This window comes from Sturnira hondurensis, unplaced genomic scaffold (genome assembly GCF_014824575.4).
Source record: "Sturnira hondurensis isolate 20B ecotype Veracruz unplaced genomic scaffold, ASM1482457v3 Scaffold0007036, whole genome shotgun sequence".
Classification (NCBI taxonomy): domain Eukaryota; kingdom Metazoa; phylum Chordata; class Mammalia; order Chiroptera; family Phyllostomidae; genus Sturnira; species Sturnira hondurensis.
In genome coordinates, this window is record NW_028079667.1 from 1,189,312 (window position 1) to 1,214,922 (window position 25,611).

The 25,611-nt window shown below is 38.0% G+C and overlaps 1 protein-coding gene and 1 non-coding gene across 7 annotated transcripts in view; both read right to left on the reverse strand.

Moving 5' to 3' along the window:
* The window catches only part of CCDC158 (coiled-coil domain containing 158), a 63,205-nt gene that overhangs the window by 13,605 nt on the left and 23,989 nt on the right, over positions 1-25,611 (reverse strand). For 5 of the 6 annotated variants that reach the window (XM_037050990.1, XM_037050987.1, XM_037050989.1 and 2 more), the window contains 9 exons: positions 20,068-20,187; positions 18,072-18,269; positions 16,759-17,241; positions 12,345-12,534; positions 10,198-10,350; positions 8,082-8,194; positions 6,021-6,179; positions 1,790-1,882; positions 847-969 (listed from right to left, as the gene is read on the reverse strand). In XM_037050990.1, the coding sequence (XP_036906885.1) occupies positions 847-969; positions 1,790-1,882; positions 6,021-6,179; positions 8,082-8,194; positions 10,198-10,350; positions 12,345-12,534; positions 16,759-17,241; positions 18,072-18,269; positions 20,068-20,187 (1,632 nt within the window). The remainder of the gene's footprint in view (positions 1-846; positions 970-1,789; positions 1,883-6,020; positions 6,180-8,081; positions 8,195-10,197; positions 10,351-12,344; positions 12,535-16,758; positions 17,242-18,071; positions 18,270-20,067; positions 20,188-25,611) is intronic. The other variant, XM_037050988.1, reaches the window with a different exon arrangement.
* On the reverse strand, positions 9,472-9,578 carry LOC118990466 (U6 spliceosomal RNA). The gene has a single exon (XR_005067229.1). It is a non-coding gene; the product is annotated as a U6 spliceosomal RNA (small nuclear RNA).

Here is a 25,611-nt window from a genome sequence, read left to right on the forward strand (position 1 = left end):
AAATACTGATAAAAATTAACTTAGTAATTAATGTAGTAGCTAATTTTTTGGAATACTGATAAAAATTAACTAAGTAGTTAATTAACTTAGTAGCTAATTTTTATCAGTACTAAATGAACAGAGTTTTAAAGGTAAAATGATTTTATAACACCTAAAACATAAGGCAGTAGTCGCCGGCTCCCCCTCTGCCCACCCCCAAGTTTAGTCTCCAGACAGAAGAACATGCTTAAGTCTAATATCAGTATTGTTATTCTGTTGTTGGACAGGCTGTTCTATTACTTGTGTGATTGCTCCAACCAACTGAGCCACATGATCAGGGCCATAAATATATTTGTAAGAAAAAAATATACCTAAGTTTCACATTGGACATATTTTTTTTCCTGAGCTTTAAAAGTCTACAAAGCTACACTAAAATATTTCCAAATCTCCTAGTAGTTTAACTAAAAGGAACAAAACATTTTATGATTATAAGTAAGTTCACATATAGTTCATGAGGAAACAATACACAGCAAATCATTTTCATCTTGGTAGAGTATTAAATGTAACACTAACTTGCCATTGGCATTTGAAGTGATGCTTATTTTAGCTATCTCAGCATTTGCTTTGTAGTCCGGAAATGCTTGTGATGGGAAGAATGAAACATAAGCCTATTAAATAATTTACTCTAACAACCATTGCTAACATTAATCCCACTGAATATTTTATTCATCCAGTCTACATAAATCTAAATGTAGTAATTAAAACTGCCACAACTATAGATACATTTTTTAAATAAAATTCTTCTCAACTTAAAATTCTTTATATATTATGTCGTTTGTGTCAGGGATTGTCAGACCAGCTCCTTACATGAGACAGGAAGCTGCCCGTGGACTGGGAAGACGGCAGGTTGGAGTGGGAACGGGCAGCGGATGACTGTAGAAGGCGTGGTTTCACAGAAGCATTTGAGGTGTATCCAGGGCCCTGAAGTTCCTGGAAAACAACATAGATGTGATCAAAGTAACTGTCAACCTACAATTTGTATTGAGAAATCAAAATGCATTTTTACAAACACAATTTCAGTCCCCCATGCTGAACTTCTACAAAGTTATAAACCAAAGTACTGTCTTAAGCAAGATTATTCTTTTAAGTTACCCTTTGAAGACGAAGCATGTGCTCGGGAAGATGCCTCTTACTTCTGATTGATCAAAGCATGCCAGACAGGCAACCACACATGGCATGGCACGCACTACACTGGCTCCTAACCTTTGGCAGAGACTCCACACTGGTGCTGGCATCCTACTGAGAAAGATCTACCACAGCGGTGCTCTGGCCGTGAAAGGATCCGCTGCTGAGACTTTAAAGTACGTCTGCAACTTCCAGTACACTTGGAAAACAGACATACCTTTCAGTGGAAAATGTACTGCTTTTAAAGAACACATGTGCTTGGCATGCAGAGTATACCATTTTGCTATTCTCCAAAGAGGCCAAACACACCTGCACTTTGGGCCTTCTCACTTGCGTGGCCCTTCTGTATGCGACCTCTTCCCTCAGGTATCCCCGAGGCAGGCACTTTCGTGTCTCTCCCACTTACTAAGAACTTTACATCAAGCATGGTGCTTCAATTTGTTACTGTATATGAAAAGAGTAGGTATAGCATGTAACAAGATTTGCAGAGATGTTATCATTGCTAGTATTGGATAATGCTGAAAGTACACTTGTACGTATCTAAGGTAATAAACAAGATATAAGTATATCCAGTGAAGGCATTATTTTGCCTACACTACTATTTACAATGAAAAAAAAAGCTTACTTTTACATCCAAAGTGTGTTGAAGTTTCAGGCGCACAGATTCTTGTTCCTGACGTTGTATTATATCTTGACATTCTGCAAACTGCAAAGACGCCTACAATCAAGCAACCACATATGGTTTACCCTCTACTTCATACAATTTCATGTATTAACCTATAAACGGAGAGTTACCATCTCTTCAAGGAAATTTGCGCACTGCTGGCACACTGTATTTACCTGTTTTATACAGGTAATGGAGAACGACTAGGGGCCATGTTTTTTTAAAATTTATTTAATTATTTTTCAAGTACAGTTTTCTGTCTATTACTACCATCCCATCCCATCCCCCGTACTCCCCCCCTCCCATTTCCACCCTTCTCAGTTGTTGTCCATGTATCCTTTATATATATTCCTCTAATTCCCTCCCCTACTTCTAGGGGCCATGTCTTTACCCCCCGTCTCCTCAGTATGTTACAGCATTTAGTATGTGGAGGGCACTCGGAGAATGAATGTGCTAAGGATAAAATGAGCAAATGGCTTTATCAATATAAAATATTTCACAGAAATAACTATAACAAAAATTCACTGAGTCATGTTTTAGGATCAAAGTTGGCATAGATGAAAAAAGATCGCATATCATTTTATCTAGCCACGAAGACTCTGATTTCTTAAGAATCAAAGACTGGTTTGGGTCAATTTTTAGTCTTCCAGAGTTTTCAGGTGACTAGAAAGTTATTATATTCCTCTGTAATAAATGGCAGTGACAAATATAGTATCATTGATTCTTCTCATTATTTAAGCTGTGTTTTCTATCTGCATCTTCTAGACCCCACAAAGTGCCAGATATTAACATTACTTTATAATTTTATTAATATTATTAACATACTATCTTCTACCTAGCATTCTAGTCATTCTTTGGTGGTTAGATTTGGGACATTTTTATTTATTCAGTCCACTAAGGACACTGGGAACATCTTACATCTTATATCTTACTTCTCCTAAGCCTCTATTAGCCTGAAAAAGATAATTTTGTAAAGAGTACACATTATAACTGTGTTCTTTTCTTTCCTGGAAGGCAAAGCTCTTTTTAATTTGTGTATAGCTGACATACAACATTATATTAGTTTCAGGTATACAACACAGAGAGATTTCACATCTATATACCTTACAAGGTGATCACCACAAAAAGTTGACTACCAATCAGTCACCATACAAAATTATTGTGATATTATTGTCTGCATTCCCTATGCTGGACTTTATATTCTCATGACTTATTTATATTATAAGTTTGTACCTTTTAATCCCCGTCACCTTTTTGCCCACTCCCCCAATGCTCAACCCTCTGGCCCTATCAGGGTTTTTTTTTTTTGGTATCTATGAGTCTGTTTTGTTTGTTCATTTGTTTAGTTTTTTAGATTCCACACATAAGTGGAATGATACAACATTTGTCTTTCTCTGACTTATTTCACCTAGCATAATACCCTCTATGTCTACCCATGTGGTCATATTGGCAAAATTTCATTATTTTTCACGGATGAGTAATATTCTAGTATGTGTGGAATGTTATATATGTATCCACTTCCTTATCCATTCACCCAGTGATACACACCTGGGTTGCTTCTGTATCTTGGCTGTTGTAAATAATGCTGCAGTGAACACAGGGGTGCATATATCTTTTGAATTAGTTTTTTTTCTTCAGATAAGTACCCAGAAGTGAAATTTCTGGGTCCTTCTTTGTCTCTTATTATAGACTTTGTTTTGAAGTCTGTTTTGTTCCATGTAAGTATGGCTATTCCAGCTTCTTTTTTCTGTTTGTTTCAATTTTCATGAAATATCTTTTTCTACCCCTTTACTTTCAGTCTGTGTGTGCCTTTCAGTCTGGAGTTGCATGTAGGCAGCATATGTAAGGGTCATTTTTTAAAATCCATTCAGTTACCATGTTCTTTCAATGGAGCACTTAGTCATTTTACATTTAAAGTAATTATTGATGGGTTTTACTTATCAGCATTTTAATTTTTTCATATTAGAAGAATAAGAGGTCTATCATCTTTATTATATTTTTTGGTTTTACTAGTGAGGTTTTTTCTTTAATATATTTACTTATTTCTAGTTTTGGCCCTTTTTTTTACTTGAAGAATTCCCATTAACATTTCTTGCAATGGCAGTTTAGTAGTGATGAACTCCTTTGGTTTTTGCTTGTCTGGGAAGATTTTGATCTTGTCTTGATCTTTGATCTTGTAGGTTTTTCCCTTTCATCATGTTGAATATACCATGTCACTCCCTTCTGGCATGCAGAGTTTCTGTTGAAAAGTCATCTGATAATCTTATGGGTATTTCCTTGTATGTAACTAGTTGTTTCACTCTTGCTGCTTTTAAGGTTGTCTCTTTATCTTCAACTTCTAACAATTTAATAATGTGTCTTGGTGTGGGTCTCTTTGGGTTCATCTTGTTTGGGACTCTGCGCTTCCTGGACTTGGATGTATGTTTCCTTTTCCAGGTTAGGGAAGTTCAGCCCTTATTTCTTCAAATAGGTTTTCTGTTCCTTTCTCTCGTCTCCTTCTGGAACCCCAATGACTCAAATGTTAGTACATTTGATGTTGTCCCAAAGGTCCCTTATACTATCCTCGTTTTTTTTTTCTTTTTGATGTTTGGACTGGGTGATTTTCACTATCCTGTCTTCCTGATCACTGATCCATTCTTATGCATCATCTGATCTGCTATTGATTGACTCCAGTCCATTTTTTTTTTCATTTCGGTTGTTATATGTTTTAGTTCTGATGAGTACTTTTTAAATACTTTTATCTCTTCATTGAAGTTCTCACTGCATTTATCCATTTGTCTGCAGAGTTTGATGAGCAACTTTATGACTATTACTTTGAACTCTTTATTTAGTAGACAGCTTACCTCAGTTTCATTTAGTTCTTTTCTGTTTTTCTTGTTGTTGGGAACATATTCTTTTTCTCCTCATTTTGCCTGTTTGTTTCTTTGTATTGGGTAGGTCAGCTACATCTCCTGGTCTTGAAAAAATGGCTTTACTTAGAAAGTGTCCCGTGGGGCCCAGTGGTAGAATCAACCTTGTCACCAGAGCCAGGTGCTCCAGAGGCTGGACTAGTGTGGCCTCCTATTGTGGCTGGGCCACAACTTCTATGGACACACTGGCAGGTGAAGGTGGTCCCTAGCCCACTGGCTGAGGAGCTTGGCCACAACTACTGTGAGCTCACTGGTATGCAGGGCAAGCCTTTGATGCACTGGCTGTGAGGTTCAACCATGCTGTTGCAGACACACTGACATGTGTGTCTGACACATGAGGGGTGCTGGCCTGGGTGGGTCCTCAAGGAAACACCAGGGTGGGGTGAACAGTGTTAGTAAGGCCAATGGAGAGTGTAAGAACTGAAGCCTTCCTGTGTTAGACCAGCTAGGTTAAAGATAGGGGGGAAATGGCTCCTGCTAGTCCCTCTGACTCAGGAAAAGGTTCCTACAGATCTGTCCCTCCAGCACACACTCAAAAATTAGACAATGTATCATCTTCATATGATGTAAGTGCTTTTAAAATTGCTGCCTCTGTGCTGGGACTCAGACTGCAAGTTGGATTTCCTAAAGCCCTCTGGCTCTCCCAGATGTAAGTCCTGCTTATTTTCAATGCCAGATGTTACAGGACTCCTGTTCCTAGTGCAACTGCCCCAGGCTAGCACTTGGACCCCCGATCTTCGGAGATGAGCTCCACAGTTGTGATATCCCTCCCACTTGTGAGTCACTACATGGGGAGTGGAGGATAAGGTAGGTCCTGACTAGACTTAGTCTCTATCCTTTCTTCTACCCATTTCAACGTTGCTTTTTCTTTATATCCATAAGTGTAGAAAATCCGTTTTATCAGTCTTCAGGTCATTCTCAGAGGTGGCTCTACAAGAAAAGATGAGCTCAGGATCTTCCCATTCCACCACCTTGAATTTGAAGGCAAGGAGCGTTGCTCTTGAATGCCAATTTAGCTTGTTCATGAAGTGTAGTTAACTGGTGATTGGTGCACTGGGCCCACAATAAGTGTGTCTTCAGATGGGATCACCTAGTCACTCCATGACTGTATTCTTAAAGGTCGGAAGAGTCTTCTATACAGGATGTGTTTTTTCAGTGTGCTGGGTGATTGGGCTATAACACAGACTTGGTTCTTGTCAACATGGAGCTTTCACTTAGAACAACTCTACTTAGTTAATAGCTATTTAGTAGATGACCACTTTATAAGTTTTGTTAATAACTACCTTATCAAGAGCAATTTCCATATTTGCAACCTTTTCTTTCAAACGACGTTCCTGAGATTTCAGGACTTCTAGTTCTCCAGCCATCTTGCTTTTCTCTGTTACAACCGTACTCAACTCCTGGCTTAATTTATTCTTTTCTTCTTTTAGAAATTGCTTTTCCTACAATTATACAGCAGAGAAACACCAGAAATTATGATGAAAATATAAAACTGTTATATAAAGACCTGAGCTAGAGTTTAATTCATATGATACTTAACTGCTTCTGAGTTGGAGTTGAAAGCTGCTAGAATTATGTTACCACATATTCTTTCATTTTATCAATACTGGTATTATTATTTTTCTAGGCTTAATACATCCTTGATAAAATGCACAAAATGTGTAATAATTATGCTGCCATAAAAAGAAACAGTGTATAGTAGTGATTTGCAATTGACTAATCACATATCAAATTTTACTGAAACTAGTTTAAAATGACAGAAATATAAAGAAGATGGATTTATTTGAAAGCTTATGGGTTTTTATTTTGTTTCAAGGTTGAATATTCATTTCACGAATGACATAAAAAGAAATGGAACACACAGTGTCTGCCCTCAAGTCATTTGTGGTCCAGTGCTGAGAATGAGCTTGCTGATACACTCATGGAGAGTCTTTGATATTCAACAAAATTTCATTAAAATTAGTTCAGTCCTTTAAAAAGACATCATGGAATAGACAAAAAGAAATACACAGTAGCCAAGTTATTAAAACACACACCTCAACTTATTGAATCTATATTTCTTTAAATATGTTTTTCATAGAGAAAATGTTTACTGTAAACAAGGTAGATGGTATCACGACCGTAATATACATTTTGGATGCAAATAATTTTTCCTTTTCTCATTAGTTAGGCAGAAAAGGTTTCAGAAAGAGAGGGGGATGTATTTTACAAACTGCCTCCTTGCCTTTGACGGGAATGTCATTCAGCTTTGATGAATACTTTCCTACAGTGGGACAGGCAGCACCTCAACTCCCTACACACCCTCAGGGAGGGTGGGCATAAGCACTGCTTTAGGCTCCAAACAGGCAAATAACAGATGAGGAAAGAAGAGATTTAGGGTAAGAAAACAGGAGGGAAGGAAAAATTGGTAAAGAACAAAGAAATATGGACATATTTGTTAATATTTAGCCTCATTCTAAAAAAGTATTTTAGCAGTTCATTTGGGTGTGGAGAAAGCAATTACTTGAGTTATACTTATTATTTTCTACTTATGCTCTTTATGTTCTCACCTTCACCATAGTCAGTTCCAACTCTTCTGTTAAAAATGCAAATTTGTTCCAAAATATGATATTATAAGGAAACAATGAAGCATAACACAAATGTCACATTTACTTATACAAAGTTTCACTTACGAGAAACTGCACCCAGCTAAACAAAGCTGCAAAGGAATGTACAAAAAGCACACATGTGCTGTTCAAACAACTAACTGTCAGCCACCTCAGTTAACCTGTGTTACGAGCCACATCCAAGCACGTCCAGTATTAAACCTACCTTCCACCCCCTCGCCGTGACTCACAGGCTGCAGCCCTTGGATGCACACTTCCACGAGGAAACTTCTGGTATTTAAGAGGCCATATTGGTTTTAGTATTTATGTATTTCTGAACCACTGAACATGTATAAACTGTGCTACCATTTTTATTAAGTTTCTATTTTTGTGTGTGTCGCTGACAAGATTTGTTAGTGTAGTGCTACTCATCCTGTTGTTTCTATAAGCCCTGTGGTTTTTATTGCACACTTTTGTATTGCACAGTAATCTTAAGAACACATTATAGTTAAATTGTGTTTTGCATATAATCACTCCCTGATTCTACGAAGAATATCTTTTTGCCCATTTTGCATTTAACTAGTTCTTTTGAGATTCTACTCAAATGTACTTTCAGGAACTCTACCCTCATTGTCTCAGTCAGAAATAACTTCTCTTTTCTCCACTGTACTTTTCAATCTCTGCTCTGCCTTACTCTGTTTGGTAGTGTATTAATAGACGGACACATCGCCTTCCCTCAGCCCAAGGACAGGGACTTACCTTATTCGCGTTAGTCATCGCCTCTTCCAAAAATTGTATCTTGCTCTGAAGGGCATCTATCTGACCTCTTTTGGCTGTGATTTGTTTTTGCATCCCCATTGCCACTTTCATAGCTGAAGAAAAATAAACTGTGCCTTAATTTACGAGTTTCTGAATTTTGAAAGGCTGCTAAGATGTGATGGTTAAACATAATGAGGTGACAAGTAAGATTCTTCAAGGCACCCAGACAGTTTCAAGTGAATGACCACGATAAAAGGTCTTTGGATTTCACAATATGGGGATATAACAATTTTCAGCAAGTAATTGGAGGTTTTAAACTAAACACACACACACACGCGCGCGTGCGCGCGCGTGCGCGCGCGTGCACATGATAATGTTTTGTGGTTTCCTTATTACTGGGATTGATTTCATTGACCACTGTAATTTGCCATGTCTCCAATGGTAATAAATAATAATGACCAAATTAATACTTACACATGTAGGAAATATGTATGTAAAATAGTCATATAGTAAGTAATGTGCCATATATAGTATTTTTAATAAAATAACTTTTCTGGCAACTGAGTTTTAAAATGCCATGTAAGACATTTACTATTAATGATTTCTTCAAAGAGTCCAGTGACATCACAAACCATTCCATTTTTGTTTTCATGGTTATTGTCATATGCTTACACAATAGTAAGCACATGATGGTTAAATTAGCAGCACAAGCATATATGTGATCATTTTAGTACAACTCATGACGGGATAAGCATGTTCTGTACAGGCGGTAGACACCACATACTCAAGACATGGCAGGCCATTGAAAATACATACAAGTTCCTCCTTGCTTGGAAATTCAAAGTCAGAGAACCTACGTTGTTTCTCATAATCAGCTGAGGAAAGAGTTTTGAAATGCTACTGCTTGAGTCAGGTCCAATTATAGCTCAGAGGTTAAAAAGAAAAGTACCATTCTTTAAAAACAAACTTGGTAACCAGATATAGTTCCTATAGCTAAACTGTCAAAAACAGGGCTAATGGAGGCACAGCACACTGATATGTTAATAGCTAAAAAGTCTGACATCACTTGTTCATCATTCTGAAGAATTCTGGTCTGATTAAGTAGATCATGGTTGGCCTTCAAAGGTAATTTTGTTAGGTAATCTTTTATATATTGAGATAATCTAATCGGTGAAAATAAGCTTCTGAATGCCAATACAAGATTACCTAGTTGGTTTGGTAATTGTAATGGTCCCGCGGTAGTTGTGGAGATGCTGGGAGGGCAATGAGGAAGGGACTCTATCTGTGGGGAGGGGACAGGCCCCAACTGGGCTTCCTGAGTGAGTGACCTCCTACCACTGTCTTAGTGCGAACCTTGAGCAAGGAAAGAGCGGAACCTCAGAGAACCACACAAAATATGGAACAATTCAAAAATTTGCATGTCATCTTTGTGCCGGTGCCATGATAATCTTCTCTGTATCGTTCCAATTTTAGTATATGTGCTGCTGAAGCAAACACAAAAATAAATCTTTTGACATTAAAAAATATTGAGAAATGGAAAAATGTAGACTTTACTCAGATATTTATTTTTATAGGCAGCTAATACAGCCATACCAAAAGCATGAATATGAAAAACTCAGTAACCTTCTCTCTCCAAATTAATATGGGCAGCAAGGTAAAAAGGGAACAGATAAAAGAGGTGGAAAGAGACCCCTGATTCTAGCAGTTTAGTTCCCAGGTCCCCTCCCCAGGAACTGACAATTAGCCACAAATATATAGTTCATGTAGATAATGAACATGTGAAAAATAAGGGTTTGAATAAAAATTATCATGACTTGTGTTTATATCAACATATCCTTAAAAATAATCAATTGACATTTACAGACATGGAATAACTACAGGGAAAGAAAATTTAGCTACTTGAGGGACTAAATCAAGCACATGGCCATTCCCACCATCCCCCCAAAACCCAAGCAGATCTACTGCTACACAACACCCATCATTGATGACCTATTGATGTATCTCTCTCACATCACATGGAACTGTGGAGAGATGGAGGCAATGTATCCAGGTCTGTGCTTTAACAAAACTAGATCAATGGAATTAAAGACAAAAGAAAAAATCTAATACAGCATACCATGACCATCAGATCCTTCCATCGACTTTAATGTATTTTTTGTTTGTTCTAGTTCAGACTGTGCAGATTTTAATTGCATTTTTAGCTTATTTGTAGTAGTTTCCATTTCTTCGCTTTTGTTTCGGAAATTCCTTTTTAAGACTTCATAGTCTTCTGTATAACATGATAATTAGTAAGAGTTACTTTTTCTATCCCATTGTTATGGAATATATTTTATTAGTAATTAATGATCAAAGAATTTTAGAGCTAGAAGAGACTTCATTTAGTTACACTGCCATTTGTTACAGAAATTAGATGTGTGTACATACACATTATCAGGGATCTGACTCTTTAATAAAAACATCTACTTGGGTGAGTCCTCCAATATTGCTTTTTTCCAGCCTGTGTAATTGACTTACATCTATTTCATCTTAAATCTTTTTCTTGGGTTATCATATCCACTACCATAGATTTAACCACCATTTGAAGGCAGACAGACTTCCACGGCACAGTAAGTAACCTGAGGCTGTCATGTGTCTTACTGGACTTTTTATCTCCAGTAACTATCGAAATACCTGGCACACATTCATCGCTCATACACAAGAATACACACACACTTTATCTATCATCTATCTATCTATCATCTATGATAGATAGATTCACATATACAGGAAGCAGACAGGGCCAAGACCTCTTTGCTAAGGTCTCTGTCTATCCAGACATTTCCATGTGGATGCCCTGGTGCCTCCCAAACCAACTAACTCATACTGACTGCATCTCACCCTCTTGCCCTCAAACTGCCCTTCCTTCCTGTTTCCTCTCTCAGTTTTTGGTATCCTTGTTTTCCCAACAATTCAAACTTACAACCCGAAAGAAACCCAGATACAACCCTCCAATCACCAAGTACTGTCAATTCAACCTCCAAAAACATTCTGAATTCTTCCTTCTGTCATTCTTACTGCCACTGCCTTAGTTCAAGTTCTCATCATATTTCCCCAGACCCTGCAAAATCCTCTTTAATGGGTTGGTCTCTGTCCCTTTAGTCTTGCCTTTCTCTCTTTACTTGCTGACACTGTTCTCCTAAAATGTAAGTTTGATGACAACAATCTCTTACTTAGTCTCTTTTGCTGGCTCCATGTTGTCTGGTCCTGCCTGTCTCTTCCGCCTCATTTCTTAGTCCTCATTCCTTCACACAGTTACTCCAACAAAACTTCTGAGGTCACATTATGTTATTTCATGCCTTCCTGGTTTTCCCTATCGCGTTCTCTCTGTCTGGATAGCCCTTCCATCTCTTTTTTCACCCACCAAATTCCTTTTCCCCTTCAAGATGAGTACAGAGGATGCCTACTGCAGGAGGCTGATTCTCCACCCTCTCCTTCTTCTGCACCCGGCACACACCCACTGTGCCTCACCCCTGGGCTGTAACCTGTCCTGTGCAGTCTGGCTACCACCCTCCTGAAGCTTCACGGCTCTGTTTCTGGGGCCCAGCTCAGCACCTGGCTGAGTCAGTGCTCGGGACCCAGTGACGGTGTCTGCATCTGTGACACAAATGAAGCTTGTGCCATACTAATTGTAAACACTAAGTGTTTCGTTTTTAAATTTTTTTTAAGATTTTATTTATTTATTTATCTTTAGAGGGGAAGGAGAGGGAGAAAAACATCAATGTATGGTTGCCTTTTGTGCATCCCCTGCTGGGAGTTGGCCTGCAGGGAACCGATCTGCAACCCAGGCATGTGCCCTGACTGGGAATCGAACCGTGATCCTCTGGTTCACAGGCCCACGCTCAATCCACTGAGCTACACCAGCCAGGGCCATTTTTAAATTTAAGGCTTTGAATTTTTCCTTCCAAGACATTTGTATAAGTCTGTTGACACATGTTGCTTCATCACTAAAACTCTGATCATGGTATTTGACTCAAAGGACTCAAGTTGTCCACTCCCCTCATCCTGGACCCTGAGGGCTAAGTAAATGAACAGTAAATAAGTGCAAGATCGGAAAGCTCCTCAAGGAGAAGCATCATCGGGCGATGGAACAGCTCCCCCGAGGCAGCACAGTTAACCCAAATGTGTCACGGGGAATGAGGAACCATTCTTTCACAAGTATCTACACTGGACTTCACTAATAAAGCTATTTTTTTTTTTAGCAAAATCTGGACTGAAGTGGCGTACCTGTAAGACTGTTTAACTCACTCCTACTAGTTTTCACCTCACTTAACAGCTTGTCCCTCTCCTGTTTGATGTCCTTCACGGCCCGGAGCCGCTCCGAGCCTGCGTTCACCAGCTTCACCTTTTCCAGCTCCAGGTCACTCACTCTGGCCTCGAGCTCTCGTATCTTTGCGTCTTTTTTATCTTTTAAAATCTAAATACAGTGATAAATATCATGGGTAGAGTAAGAAATAAAAAATATGTACATATATAGTTATAACATGTTATCTTAATATTTTATCTATATCTATATAAAAGTCTGTTCACTGTCTCCCAGGATATTAAATTTGTATTTTATTATAAAGCATCAGCAAAGTAAGTGGGAGAATAAAAGCAATATTTTACCTTTTTTAAGATCTTACATATAAATGTCAATCCAGCATGCGTCATGCCTTCAGCCACACGTGGTTACTATGTACTTGGAGTGCGGCTGACCTAAGCGGAGATGTGCTCTAAGTGTAGAATATACCTGATTTCAAAAGTTTTCCACTAAAAAATGTAAAATATCTCAATTTGTTGTATTGATTTTATATTTCAGATATGAATTAAACAAAACATGTTATTAATTTCACCTGTTTCTACTCATGTGTCTACTAGAAATTTTAAAATACACATGATTCACATTATATTTCAAGTGGACAGAGGCAGACCAGATGCTTCCAAACAAGTGACATTTGAAAAATGCTTTATTTTTCCAAAGGAATTTCTACTGTTTGGTGTGTGTTTCTCCAAATACTGATATAGGTATAGACATAAAAGCATAGCTGTATTTTTTTCCGTGCTTATACTTAAAAATTTTTTTTAACTTATGTTTTTGGTCATCAGATTATTCCCCTCCAATTAAGGCCTACTGGCCTTAAATATAATCAGGCATACCTCATTTTATTGCACTTTGCTTTGTTGTGCTTCATAGACGTTATGTTTTTTACAAATTGAAGACAAGACCCTCCATCAGCAAAAAGATTACAACTTGCTCCATTGCGCTTTTTCACTGTGGTGGTCTAGAACCAAACCCATGATATCTCCGTGGTGTGCCTGTAACATTCACGCATGTCCTGCCCACGATCTAATCCCAAGGCAATGCTGCTCATCAGCAAATTATTTAAAGTCTCCATGTCTCATACGTCTCTATGAGCAACTGATATTCAACGTAGGTGGCAAGAGCACACACAACAGAGCAGAGAGTCTCTTCAATAAATGGTGTTGGGAAAACCAGACAGGCACATGCAAAAAAAATAAAACTAGACCACCAATTTACACCATACAAAAAAATAAATTCAAGATGGATAAAAGACTTAAATGTAAGTTGTAAAACCATAAAAATCCTAGAAGAAATCATGGGTAGTAAATTCTCAGATATGCAACATGAAAATATGTTTGCTGTTACATCCCCTAGGGCACTGGAAACAAAGGAGAAAATAAACAAATGGGACTACATCTCATTGAAAAGCATCTGCACAGTTTAAGAAACCATCAGCCCCCTGTATGGGAGAATATTTTCCCAATGATGCATCTGACAAGGATTTATTCTCCAAAAAAATACACAAAGAACAAATGCAACTCAATGCCAGGAAGACAAGTAACCCACTTAAGAAATGGGCAAAAGAAGTGAATAAACACTTCTCCAAAGAGGACATATAAAGGGCCGATAAACATATGAAAAATGCTCAACATCACTAATTATCAGGGAAATGCAAATTAAAAGCTCAAAGAGATATCACATTACACTCATCAGAATGGCTATCATCAATAAATCAACAAATAACAAATGCTGGCAAGCATGTGGAGAAAAGGGAACCCTAGTGCACTGTTAGTGGGAATGCAGACTAGTGAAGCCACTGTGGAAAACAATATGGAGTATTTTTAAAAAATTAAAATAGAACTTCCTTCTGACCCAGCAAGTCTAGTTCTGGGATATACCCCAAGAATTCCAAAACACCAAACAAAAAATACATGCACCCCTATGTTTATAGCAACACTATTTACAATAAAGATTTGGAAACAGCCTAAATGTGCATTAAAAGATGAGTGGATAAAAAATCTGTGGTACATTTACAAAGTGGAATATTATACAGCAATAAAAAATAAGAAACTTAACACTTTGCAACAGCATGGATGGACCTGGAGAAAATTATGCTAAGTGAATTAAGCCAGCCAGTGAAAGAAAAATACTACATGATCTCAATTAGTGGAATCTAATTAACACAACAAACTAATGGACAAAATAGTAACAGAAGTTTAGATACATAAAACAAACTGACAGCTACTGCAAAGGAGGTGGTGGGAACTGGATAAAGGACAGGAAAGGGATTAACCAAAGAACATTTATGTACAACCAACGGACGTGGACAACATTATGGGGACTGGCCCAGGTAGGGGAGTGGATTGGGCTGGGTGGAGGGGAGAGAGGGGGAGAAAATGAGAACAACTGTAATAGCATAAACAATTAAAAATAAAATTTAAAAAAGTCTCCATGTCTCAGACTTATAATGGGATAATAATGTACCTATATCATAAAGTTTCTGTGAAGATTAAATTGATTTAGTTTTTAGAATGTAAGACTCAGTAGGATTCTTCCATTTGTTTGCACTATTAACAATATCAGAAATCCATCCCTTTCTTTAATAGGAAGTGGAACAATCATCTTTCTCCTCTAGTATGTTTCACAAGTCTATTCTAAAGTATTCATTGCAAGGGCTGGCCATTACAATGCCTTTAAAAGTCTCTTTCATGGTGAATATGGCCATTAAAAAATTCTTATAATTAAGTAAAAATTTAACACTAGAGAATTTTAGCTTTTTAATTCAATAAACTTGTATATCTCTATAAGAGAAATAATAATCTATTGGCCCTATTTTTAGAGTGAGAAAACACAAGCATCTAAAGTTTATGAGAGCTTTGTGGTTATCAGAGGCAAGGGATGGGGGGCAGAATTGAGTAAAAGTGGTCCAAAAGTATACACTTCCAGGTACAAGAGAAATAAGTACTGGGGATATAATGGACACCATGACGACTACAGTTAACACTGCCGTATAGTGTATTTGAAAGTTGCTAAGAGAGTAGGTCCTAAAAATTCTCAGCACAAGAAGAAAAACATTGTTTTTGTGTATCTATAGTAAATGATAAATGTTAACTAAATTTATTTTAATAATCATTGCAATATATATAAGTCAAGTCATTATGTTGTAGACCTTAAATTTATATAGTGTTATATGTCAATTACATCATGATAACACTGAAAGAAAAAACAATTGTATGTGATTTGTCTCCTTTTAGTTATTAAGGCAGAGATTACAGGTGACATACAGCTTAGGAAATCAAAGCTTTAAAAAAGTCATTCAATAGTTTTAAATTTTGATAACTAGCCCTGCTGGTGGGGCTCAGTGGAGTGAGCACTGGCCTGAGAGCCAAGGGGTCGCCAGTTTGATTCCCAATCAGGGCACATGCCTGGGTTGCAGGCCAGGTCCCCAGTGGAGGACATTCGAGAGGCAACCACGCATTGATGTTTCTCTCCTTCTCTTTCTCCTTTCGTTGCCCTCTCTCTAAAAATAAATAAATAAATTCTTTTTAAAAACATAAATTTGATAACTATGTACTGAGCATGTGCAAGGCGAAAGACACGAAGAAATGGGGCAGGGGTACCAAGATGAATAGGATGCACACACTGACTGAAGAAGTCTGCAGTCTTACAGGGACAAGGAGACACAGCTATTTAAACACACACACAATGCAATATGGAATGTGATCCAGGTTATAATGGGTACAAATAAAGTGAGGTAAGATTTAGATGGATAATAGAATGGGGGAAGGGAGCTAATATTTTCTAAATATCTTCTACAGGCCAGGAAGCTTAGTGTTTGATATAAAATTTCTCACTGAAGCCTTGAAAAACCCAGTAAGATTGTTATGAGTTTTTGTCTTTGTTTCTGTTTTGTTTTACAGATAAAGGACCGAGATCCAGCAAACAGTCCAGTATTTTCAGTTACTGAGTGGACTGAGTGGTGAGAGACGTGGTTCAAACGTAGGTCTGTCTGAAGAAGGAGAAAAAACTTCAAACTGCGGGATCAGAAAAGGCTTCGTGAAGAAGCTGTGGATTTTCTGTTTTTTTTTTTTTATCTTTTATAAGGTGTTGTTCTGAACCACTGTTGGCCCACTCCTTAAGGAACCTAACGAAAGTATGGATCTTTTCTCATAAAAATGTACATACACATAGACACAAATACTTTCAAATAATTTCAGGATGTCCACAGATCATCTTTACAAAACCCCTTGTCAGTAAATTAGGCTGTTCTGATTTATGAGGAAAAGATATTTCAGAAGCCAAACCACACACACACACACACACACACACACAACCCCAAAACAGAACTCCACAGACCTTAAATTCCTGTAGTTCCAGTCTCCTGTCATTAATCTCCTTCTCAAGCTGAGCTTTTTCTACTTGCATAGCACCAGCCGTCCGTCCGTGCTGGCCCACCAGCTGCGTCATGTTCTCAATCTGCTGTCGCAAAATCTCTATCACCTTGTCCTTTTCGGCCATCTGTAGCCTGAGGGCATCACACTCCGTCTGCACGTTTCTCAGGTGATCCCCTTCATTTTTCAGGTGCTGCAGCTCCTGCAATTTCAAGTCCACCCGGGAGCGGAGCTTCGTGATCTCTGCATTGGTGGCCTCGATGGCTCTCTCTTTTTCCTGCAGCGAAGCTGTCAAGTCTGATACAGTCCTCTCTGAGCTCTCCAGAGTCATTTTCTTGGCTGTCAACTCTTCTACTACTTTGCGGAGCATCTCTTTGGTGGATTCGAGCTGAGCCGTCAAGGAGGACACTTTTTCTAGGCTTTCATTCTTTCCCTGAATTGCTGCCATCTGATTGTTAAAGAAAAAAAGAATTTCATGGATTTGGGCAGACAGGTAGAGGCAACCTCAAGAGATATAACAAATTAACTAAAAAATATGAAAGCATTCATCAGATAATATCTACTTAGACCAACTCAAATCATTTTGCTGTCAAAACTCCATGTAGACAATAGGCTGTCATGTGTTAATGAGACCAAGGTGAAGAGGCCTTATTTAAATAATAATGCTCCTCCAAACGGCTCCCTCTGGTTTGCTTTCCAATTTGAGAAGCATCCTCTTTTGTGGGATGCGTTTTATGTCTCGCTGTGGCAGTGAGTGGCAATGGAACCCTGTCCTGCCAGTGCTGAAGGGACACTGCTGCGAACAGCCAACTGCGCATTTCCCTGCCAGTGCACTGAAGCTGAGGGCACCCACCCTGAGTAGGATCAGTCTCACTCCGTGCAAGTGAAGTAAAAACGAAGCAAAGAAACAATGCTCGGAAACCTTCAATCTGGCTGTTCTTAAGATCTCCCTGTGGTTTGTTGCTTTTCTGAAATAAGCAGTTATTAGGGTGTCGATTTCTGGGTGAAAATACAAAGGTAACCGGGTGGGTTTCATTAGTCAACAATGTGCAAAAATGAGAAAAAGCGTAACATCTGCAATTTAGCAGGTGGTCAAAAATAATGAAGTACAGGTTTTTATAACTTGCTCATAAAATTCACAGCTCTACTTTAGAGCTAGTTTAGGCCCATAGATGTTTATTTTTCTTTTTTTAAACAGCCTTACCAACAAGACACAAAATACATTCCTCTACCCCACCCGCAAGAGGCCACTTGGGGAAGCCACGGCGCCGGCCTGACCTGCCGCTCCATCTGGCCCTGGCACTCGCTCTTCATGGCCTTGAGGAGGGCCTCCAGGCGCTGCACCTCCATGTTCCGGTCGTCGAGCTCCCGCCGCAGGTGGTCAATGGTGATGCTGTTGCCCGTGTCCCGGTCCCACAGACGCTTATTCTGCTCCTTCTCCAGACTCAGCTCCTTCTCTCTCTTGTGTAGGTCGGCCTGCAACAAGTGAGGTATGTCCTCCCCTTAGTATTAAATTACTAAAACTATGCTCCTTATATCGTCTTTGGAGTTTTTATGAGATTTGGCTCCTTTTCAATGGCTTACGAACACTTCCTAGAAAAGTAAGTTAACATTTTGCTTGCTTGTAACTTTTAGCATTACAAGTAAATCTCAGTGGATTTATCCCAAATAATAAACAACGAAAATGAAAATACAGTAGATTTTTAAAGTCATATATTTTTAGTTTTGAATTTTCTAACAAAGATGTTTTGTTTCACATCAGGTGTGCTCCTATAATAAGGAAATGCTCAAAAGGATGAAGGAATCGCAGTAGTAGTTTGGTTTACTGATTCGGAAACGCACAGCAGTGTCTGGTGCTGAGATTAGAGTGGCAGATGGACTGTGAATCGAATTACCTCCCTCTTCAGTCACTAAAAAAATACACCCTGTAGTGCGTATCTACTATTAGCAGAAACTCTACAGAGTGGAAGGAACAAAGACTCAAAGATCTTAAAGGACTTATCACCCAAAGAGAAAGATAAGACAGACTCAAAAACTGGGAATGGTTTTCCATTAAAGACAGTCCTAAGAACTAGCAGAGAGAAATCACTAAGGAGATCACAATGTTTCAAGAAAGCACTTAAGCTGGACCTTGGAACAGTCTGAGATGCAGAGGTTAGGAAGAAGGGGCTGGACAGGGGCATCTGTGGCTTGTTCAGAGCTCTGGGTATATGTAGGGATGAGGTCATGAACAGCCTCGACATGCAGGGAGTCGGACTTTACAGGGAAAGTGAGTTTTGAGTCAGAGAGCAACCCAATTACAGCTGTGTTTCAGACGGATGACTATGGTAGCATTTCTAGGCTGGACCTAAGAGGGGAGAAATCAGAGTGAGGAACCCCAGTAAGGACACATTCACTGGCATGTTCCAGATGTGATGAGAGGCTTTGGGATGAAGGGGAGAGGGGTGGTAGAAATGAAAAGGAGGGGATGGATTTCAGGAAATTTAGACATTTAATCTCCAAGAGTTTGAAATTAGGTATGAGGACACCAGGAAGCACACAGTAGGAGGGAAAGAAGTGAAAGATTATCCCCAAGTCTAGAGCTTCGCACACACGGAAGCCAGCTCATCCTTTTTGGTGATGCTCCTCAAGCCCCTTGTCAGCCTAGAAAAAATAATGCTCCCAGCAGAAAGCACTATGCCCTAGAATGGGCTTGCTAGGGGGAGAGAGATGTGTTCTCCTGTACCACTGAGATCACACAAAGGGGCACCAAACAGTTCCCTTTCTAAATGTCTCAGCCTTCAGAACCTCTAACAGAGGGCAGAGGCTGGCTCCCGACGGTCAGAATTTTATTTCCTTTCTTTAAAAAAATTGAACCTAAATTTTTTAACCTTCATTCTGATTTTTCTTTTTTCATGTTTTCTTTATTTCTTAAATTTTTCTATATACATAACTTGTATGTGTTTTAAATATCATTTTGATTTGAAATGAACACACAACCTTACTTCAAATTATGGGAATATAGTACCTAGTTCAAAGACTATGGCTCTTTGAAGATTAGCTTCACCTCACTTTTAAGCAGTACCAGTTCTAATTAAGAGAAAAAAACAGGTAAAGTATAGACTATTATATTTTATATCCAAAACTTGAATAATGTCTAGGACATTCTATTGTGTATATATGGACAAATATTTTGTAAAATTTGTAATTTTACAAATGAAACCAGTTTTGCGAAATGTTTTGGTAAAAAACTGCCCAGAATTAACGTCATTTGTATTTTAAAACACAGTCTTACCAACAGCTTTTGCAGCTGATCGTCCAAATTTCCAGACTCCTGACTGAACTGGTCACGCTCTGTCCGTGCTTCCGTGAGCTCGGAGTTGGCGAGAACCAACTGCTTCTCCAGGTCTTCGATCTAAAAGGGAGGCACAGGGCAAACAGTCTGACTATGTCCTGGGTGATATAAAATACATAGTCTTTGGAAAACAAATATTATTTGGGGGGCAAAATACAACTTTATTGTGAGGTGTTTTGTAAAGTGTTCTAAACTTAAGCTCGATCTATGGAGAAATATTCAAGATTTAGCTTCTGTGAGTACGTGTCCTAGACTTTGGAATTTACGGAAGCTTGAAGCAGCATAAATGCATTCTGCAGAGCCTACACAAATGAAATGTATTATACTTAGAACTATTTTGATTCACAATAGCAGGATTTTCATAATAAAAGGTTTTGAATATAAAAGAATGAATGGCAACAAGTTTTTAGTTACTATCATTGTTATATAGTCACTTTATGTTGAACAGTTGACTTTGTATGTTGTAATACATACATTAATATTATAATACATATAACACATATATTAATATATTTATATACACATAGTACATATATTAATATATTTCTATTAACACACATTTATATACACATAATACATGTATTAATATATTTACATACACATATTCCATTCCTCATTTTCTTTATAAAATGGGATAAGCATCAGTTTTAAAAGGTTGTTACAGGTGTATTTTTTCCTCCCAGAGAGGGCTGCTAGAGCTGCGCACTTCTTTGCACTTTTTTGACCTGCTGGAAGGCCCATCACGGTCGGTGCATTGTAGGCTAAGAGGTTAAGATCTCAGAGGATGGAAATTTGGTTTAGATTTCAGCTGAGCCACAGAAATTCACTATTTAGGTACTGAGATATTAAACTATGAGAACATGTTGCTACTTAGTGTTATGTATTGTTGCCCAATCTTTAATGTGATACCTACAATACTATTTCATCATCTACTTTCCAGTAATGTGGCATCTTTCATGTCTGTGCTAATACTAGATATTCCTTCTTACTTCTAAATCTACCCAACAGGCTTCCAAAATTTCTATGTCAAAAATAAAACTTACTGATTGGTTTAGATGATGAGCTATGTTTAAATCTTCTTACAGAATACATGAACAAGACTAACTGTTTCTTAATGACTATTTTTAGTCATTAAGAGTCTAGGTTTATTTAAGATCTTCATTTATTAGTTCTACACATGCTTATTAATCATATTATACACACACATAATGCAACTATGTCTTTGATAAATAAGTATGAATAGAAAAAAGTTGTATATATCTCTACCTACACATACACCTAATATTTAAAAAATACTAATAGAGGACCATCAAATAGTTTCACATTTACCTACAAAGTAGTATCATAGCCTTCAGGGATTGGAATATAAATTTTAACATTTCCATGAGATATATTTTAAAACTGACTTTGTTTTGACTTTGATTGTTTGCTACACATAAAAAAGCATTTCACAAGAGTTAGCTATACATAAAACATCAGGTTACTGACAGCAATGTGTCCACAGGCTCTAATAATCCAACGCAGTGCTTTCACCCATGTGCTCCTTCAGGGCATCTAGATAAAAAAGCCCCACAGCTCCACTTCTGAAGCACAAATGGCTTCCTAAGGAAAATGAATGAACTATACCATTTTAATATAATCTCTTTGGTTCTATTATTACTGGGAAAGACTAAGTCAGCACTTAGTAAAGACATCAGGAACACTTGGAAGAAAACCACCAACTTTTACTCTGAGTAGAGAGAGGTGATTGGAAAGCCAATGTGATCAGGCTAAGAGGCAAACAGCTTAAGTTCTGATCCAGGTTGTATCACACAACCTCTTTGAGTCTTGATTTTTTCCTCTATAATTTAAAAAGATACTTGATGATTTTTCAAATGCTTTTCAATAATGCTCTAAGTACTTTTTTTAACACGAGAAGAGCAGTATTAATAAAGCTGAAATTCTGTATTTTCCACCTATCTTTGGAAATAAATATGATCACAGAAACCATATTTTGAGCTATAAATTTTATAAGAACACTTTCAATTTGAAAAGGGACTCATATAACTAAAACATTTCCTTCTCTTAGCTAGCCTGGCATCAAACCATTTCTATCACTGAGCAAGTATTTGTATAAATGCCTTAAGAACTTAAATTAAGACTTGCTATTTTATGTCTGCTTTCATTTTTAAAAATACTCTAGATGACCATTTGATAAAATCAAACTTGATGGTAAGATCTCTGAGACCAAATGTTTAAAAAGGCAAAATGCAAAGAGTCCAGCCCCATCCTCCCGTCGAAGTGCGGGTGGCAGAAGTCCCTCCAGGCCCCTGCAGGCACATTCATTTGGTAGTTGTCAGTACTGACTCAGCTGCTATAGCTCTGCTTTTACCTTTCACTTTTTAGAGTAAAAATATTTATACCAATCAATCAGAAAGATAAATGGAGAGTGAAAGGGAAAACCATTGAAGTAGCAGCTGAGCTGATACAAACAGCTGTAAAAAACATTATAAAGAAAAGCCTTTTAAAATGTCCATAATAGATACTGACATCCAAGATGTACCAAAGGTTTTCTTATTTCTTTTCTTTTTTTAAATAGCAGCACGGGTTTTCCCTTTCACCACCTATGAATCTTTTTGTTTTGGATCACCAGACAAATAAGTACTGAGATCTCATTCTAATCTTATAGTAATCTTAGAGACATTACCAATCATACCAAATTGGATTCTTTGTTTTCTGTGCTCAAAAAGACACAGAAACGGGATAATAAGGGACACCGCAGGCCAGTGCTGGCAGAGCTATGCAAAGAGGTTTGCACAGAATCTTCCCGCACAGTATGTAGCTCCAGCCAGTGCTACTAAATCTTCACTGTCTGAGTATGAAATTCAGCCCCAAATCGTCTCAAGGTAGGAAAAATCAACTAATAATAAGGGTCATGAGATATTTTTGTCGTCAAAAAGCGAAAGTTAAGAGTAAAGCCAAATCTACAGAGCCAATACTGACAGCTTCTACTGGTCCAAATTCATAAAGGGGAATTCTGGAGGTTCTCCTGAAATGGAAAGAGAAGAATAGAAAGAAGCATTACAGTAAGACACTTGTGTGAGCTACAAAAGCTGTACCTAAAGTTTTCTTCAAAACACAACTTCAACTTTTATTAACACTTTTGTGACTCTGAAAGAAACACTGCCCTCCTAAATGTTTTCTCATAATTAATCCATTCTAGTTAGAAAAGTTTTGATCAGACCTGTCATGTCAACAATTTTTAAAGATGATAAACACCTTTTTCCTGAAGAAATATGGCCTCAGGGAAAATTACTAATACTGCCTCTCATAAAGCATGTTGGTAAGTAATATCGGCACCTCTTTATAAGTTTCTTTTCTGACAAATCTTTCAATCACAGATTTTATGTATTATTTTCTTTGATGTTTTTTTCTTTATTGTTACTTGTACAGTATATACCAACATGTGCACTGAAGCAGTAGAAAACAAAATGGATTTTAAAGTTTTTTTTAAAGATTTTTTAAAATTTATCTTTAGAGGGGAAGGGAAGGAGAGAGGGAGAGAAACACCAATGTATGGTTGCCTCTCATGCGTCCCCCGCTGGGAACTGGCCCGCAACTCAGGCACGTGTCCTGACTGGGAACTGAACCATGGTTGTTTGGTTCACAGGCCTGAGCTCAATCCACTGAGCCACACCAGCCAGGGCGATTTTAAAGTTTTAATAGGCTTTGGAATGTGAAGTCAAGGTCCGTAAAAATAGACAGAAGAATCTGCATTTTTTAAGATTCTATATTCAATTCACTACAGCAAAAACAGTTCATAGCAATAGAATTTTTCATGAATCCAAAATGCATTCCTATTGCTAAATTGCTTGATCTGCCTCTCTCAGTTATGCCATGTATTAATGCCTTTCAGGCCAGAACATATTCCAATCTCAATGAACACAGCAGGACGATCATCTCTCAGTGTTTCCTGACTAAAGGGAGTCACTATACTGTGAGACTCTAACTACCCACCAATTAGGTGCCACCTCATTTAGGTTCAATAGGCTATATTATAAATCTCAGTGATCTGAATTAAAATTAATTAGATACGCCCCCCCCTTATTTCTTTTAAATGTTGACTGTTTAAGATGCACTGTTTACATTAGAGCAAAACAAGACAATAATTCCAATATTATATTTGTATCTATGTGACCTCAAACCACTCGTACAGAAAGTTTGCAGTCATTCATCAGGATGCGTATGCTTCTATAATGCCAAAGAGACGTTTGTAAAAACTCAAAAGCTATTTTTGTATTATTTAGATGTATATTTCAGTTTTTTCTCAAACTTTCCACCATGGCCAATTTGGAGTTCATCAGCACGATGCTATATATCAGACCACATGCAAATTAGCAAACAATGGGTGAGGGCTTATGAAGGGATAATTTCTCCAAGAAACATTACAATGGGGAAAGCTATAGCAACCTCAAATCATGTAAGAGAAACAGATTAGTTTTTAGTACTTCATGACTTTTCAAAGAGTTTCATCTGTCAATAAACAATGAATATTTAATCTTTTCAAGATGATTTGCATTGTGATGAATACCAGCTGTTGTACTGGGTAATAACACAACTGTCCTACTTCCTGTCTGGCTGTCAGATTGTCAGTACTTCGTTCTGCCACTGTGCCAACCTCCTCGAGATCTGAGCAATAAATAGAGCATGCTTCCACCCCACGCTGTGCTGAAATCACGACCATCCTGCTGCCGGCTGAGATTAAGACCTTTTGTGTAGGTTTGGTCTGCCCAGAATGGGGTGGACACTCCCACTATCCATCTTCAGGGGAAAAGCTCATCCTGAGAGAAGAAACTAGAACACAAAAAGCAGGCATAAGAGAGGCAGAAAAGAACAATGGTTTCTCTCTGGGCTTTTGTTTCTTGGGTTTAACCTTAAGTAGTCTAAGTATCCTTAAGGCTGATGGTAAGTAGCAGGGGCTGAAATGACTTTGACACAAGAATTCAGGTGAAGAGCAAAGGGAAGAGATTCTGTAGAGCAGTGTTATTCTCAGTGGAACCCACCAGTGAATCAGGAAATCAATTTAGGGAGCATCAAATCAGCATATGAAGAGAACGGAAGAGAGCCAGCAGCATATGTAAGGGGGTAGATGTTGTTTTGCAAAACTGCTTCAGCTGAGTGTACTAGATCGTAAGTCCAACTACATCTCTTACTGTGGGTAGTGATCAAAATATGTGAAAGCCATGGCTGTAGGGGATCCACATCTCATAAGTGAAATTATATAGTTTCTTGTTACTCTTTATTGTTGAGACTTTAATAAAGTCATGTCCAAATTTTCCATTCTTATTTTAGCTGTGCCAGAGGGACTTTATGTCAAGATCTCATATTACATGCTTGAACCAGAGAACCTAGGAGAAACAGCACCTCTCTGTGGCCAGCACTGGGGTGACAGTGATAATTAAATGAGGTGCTCAAGAGGTCAGATGGTGGAATATTCAGTCAGTG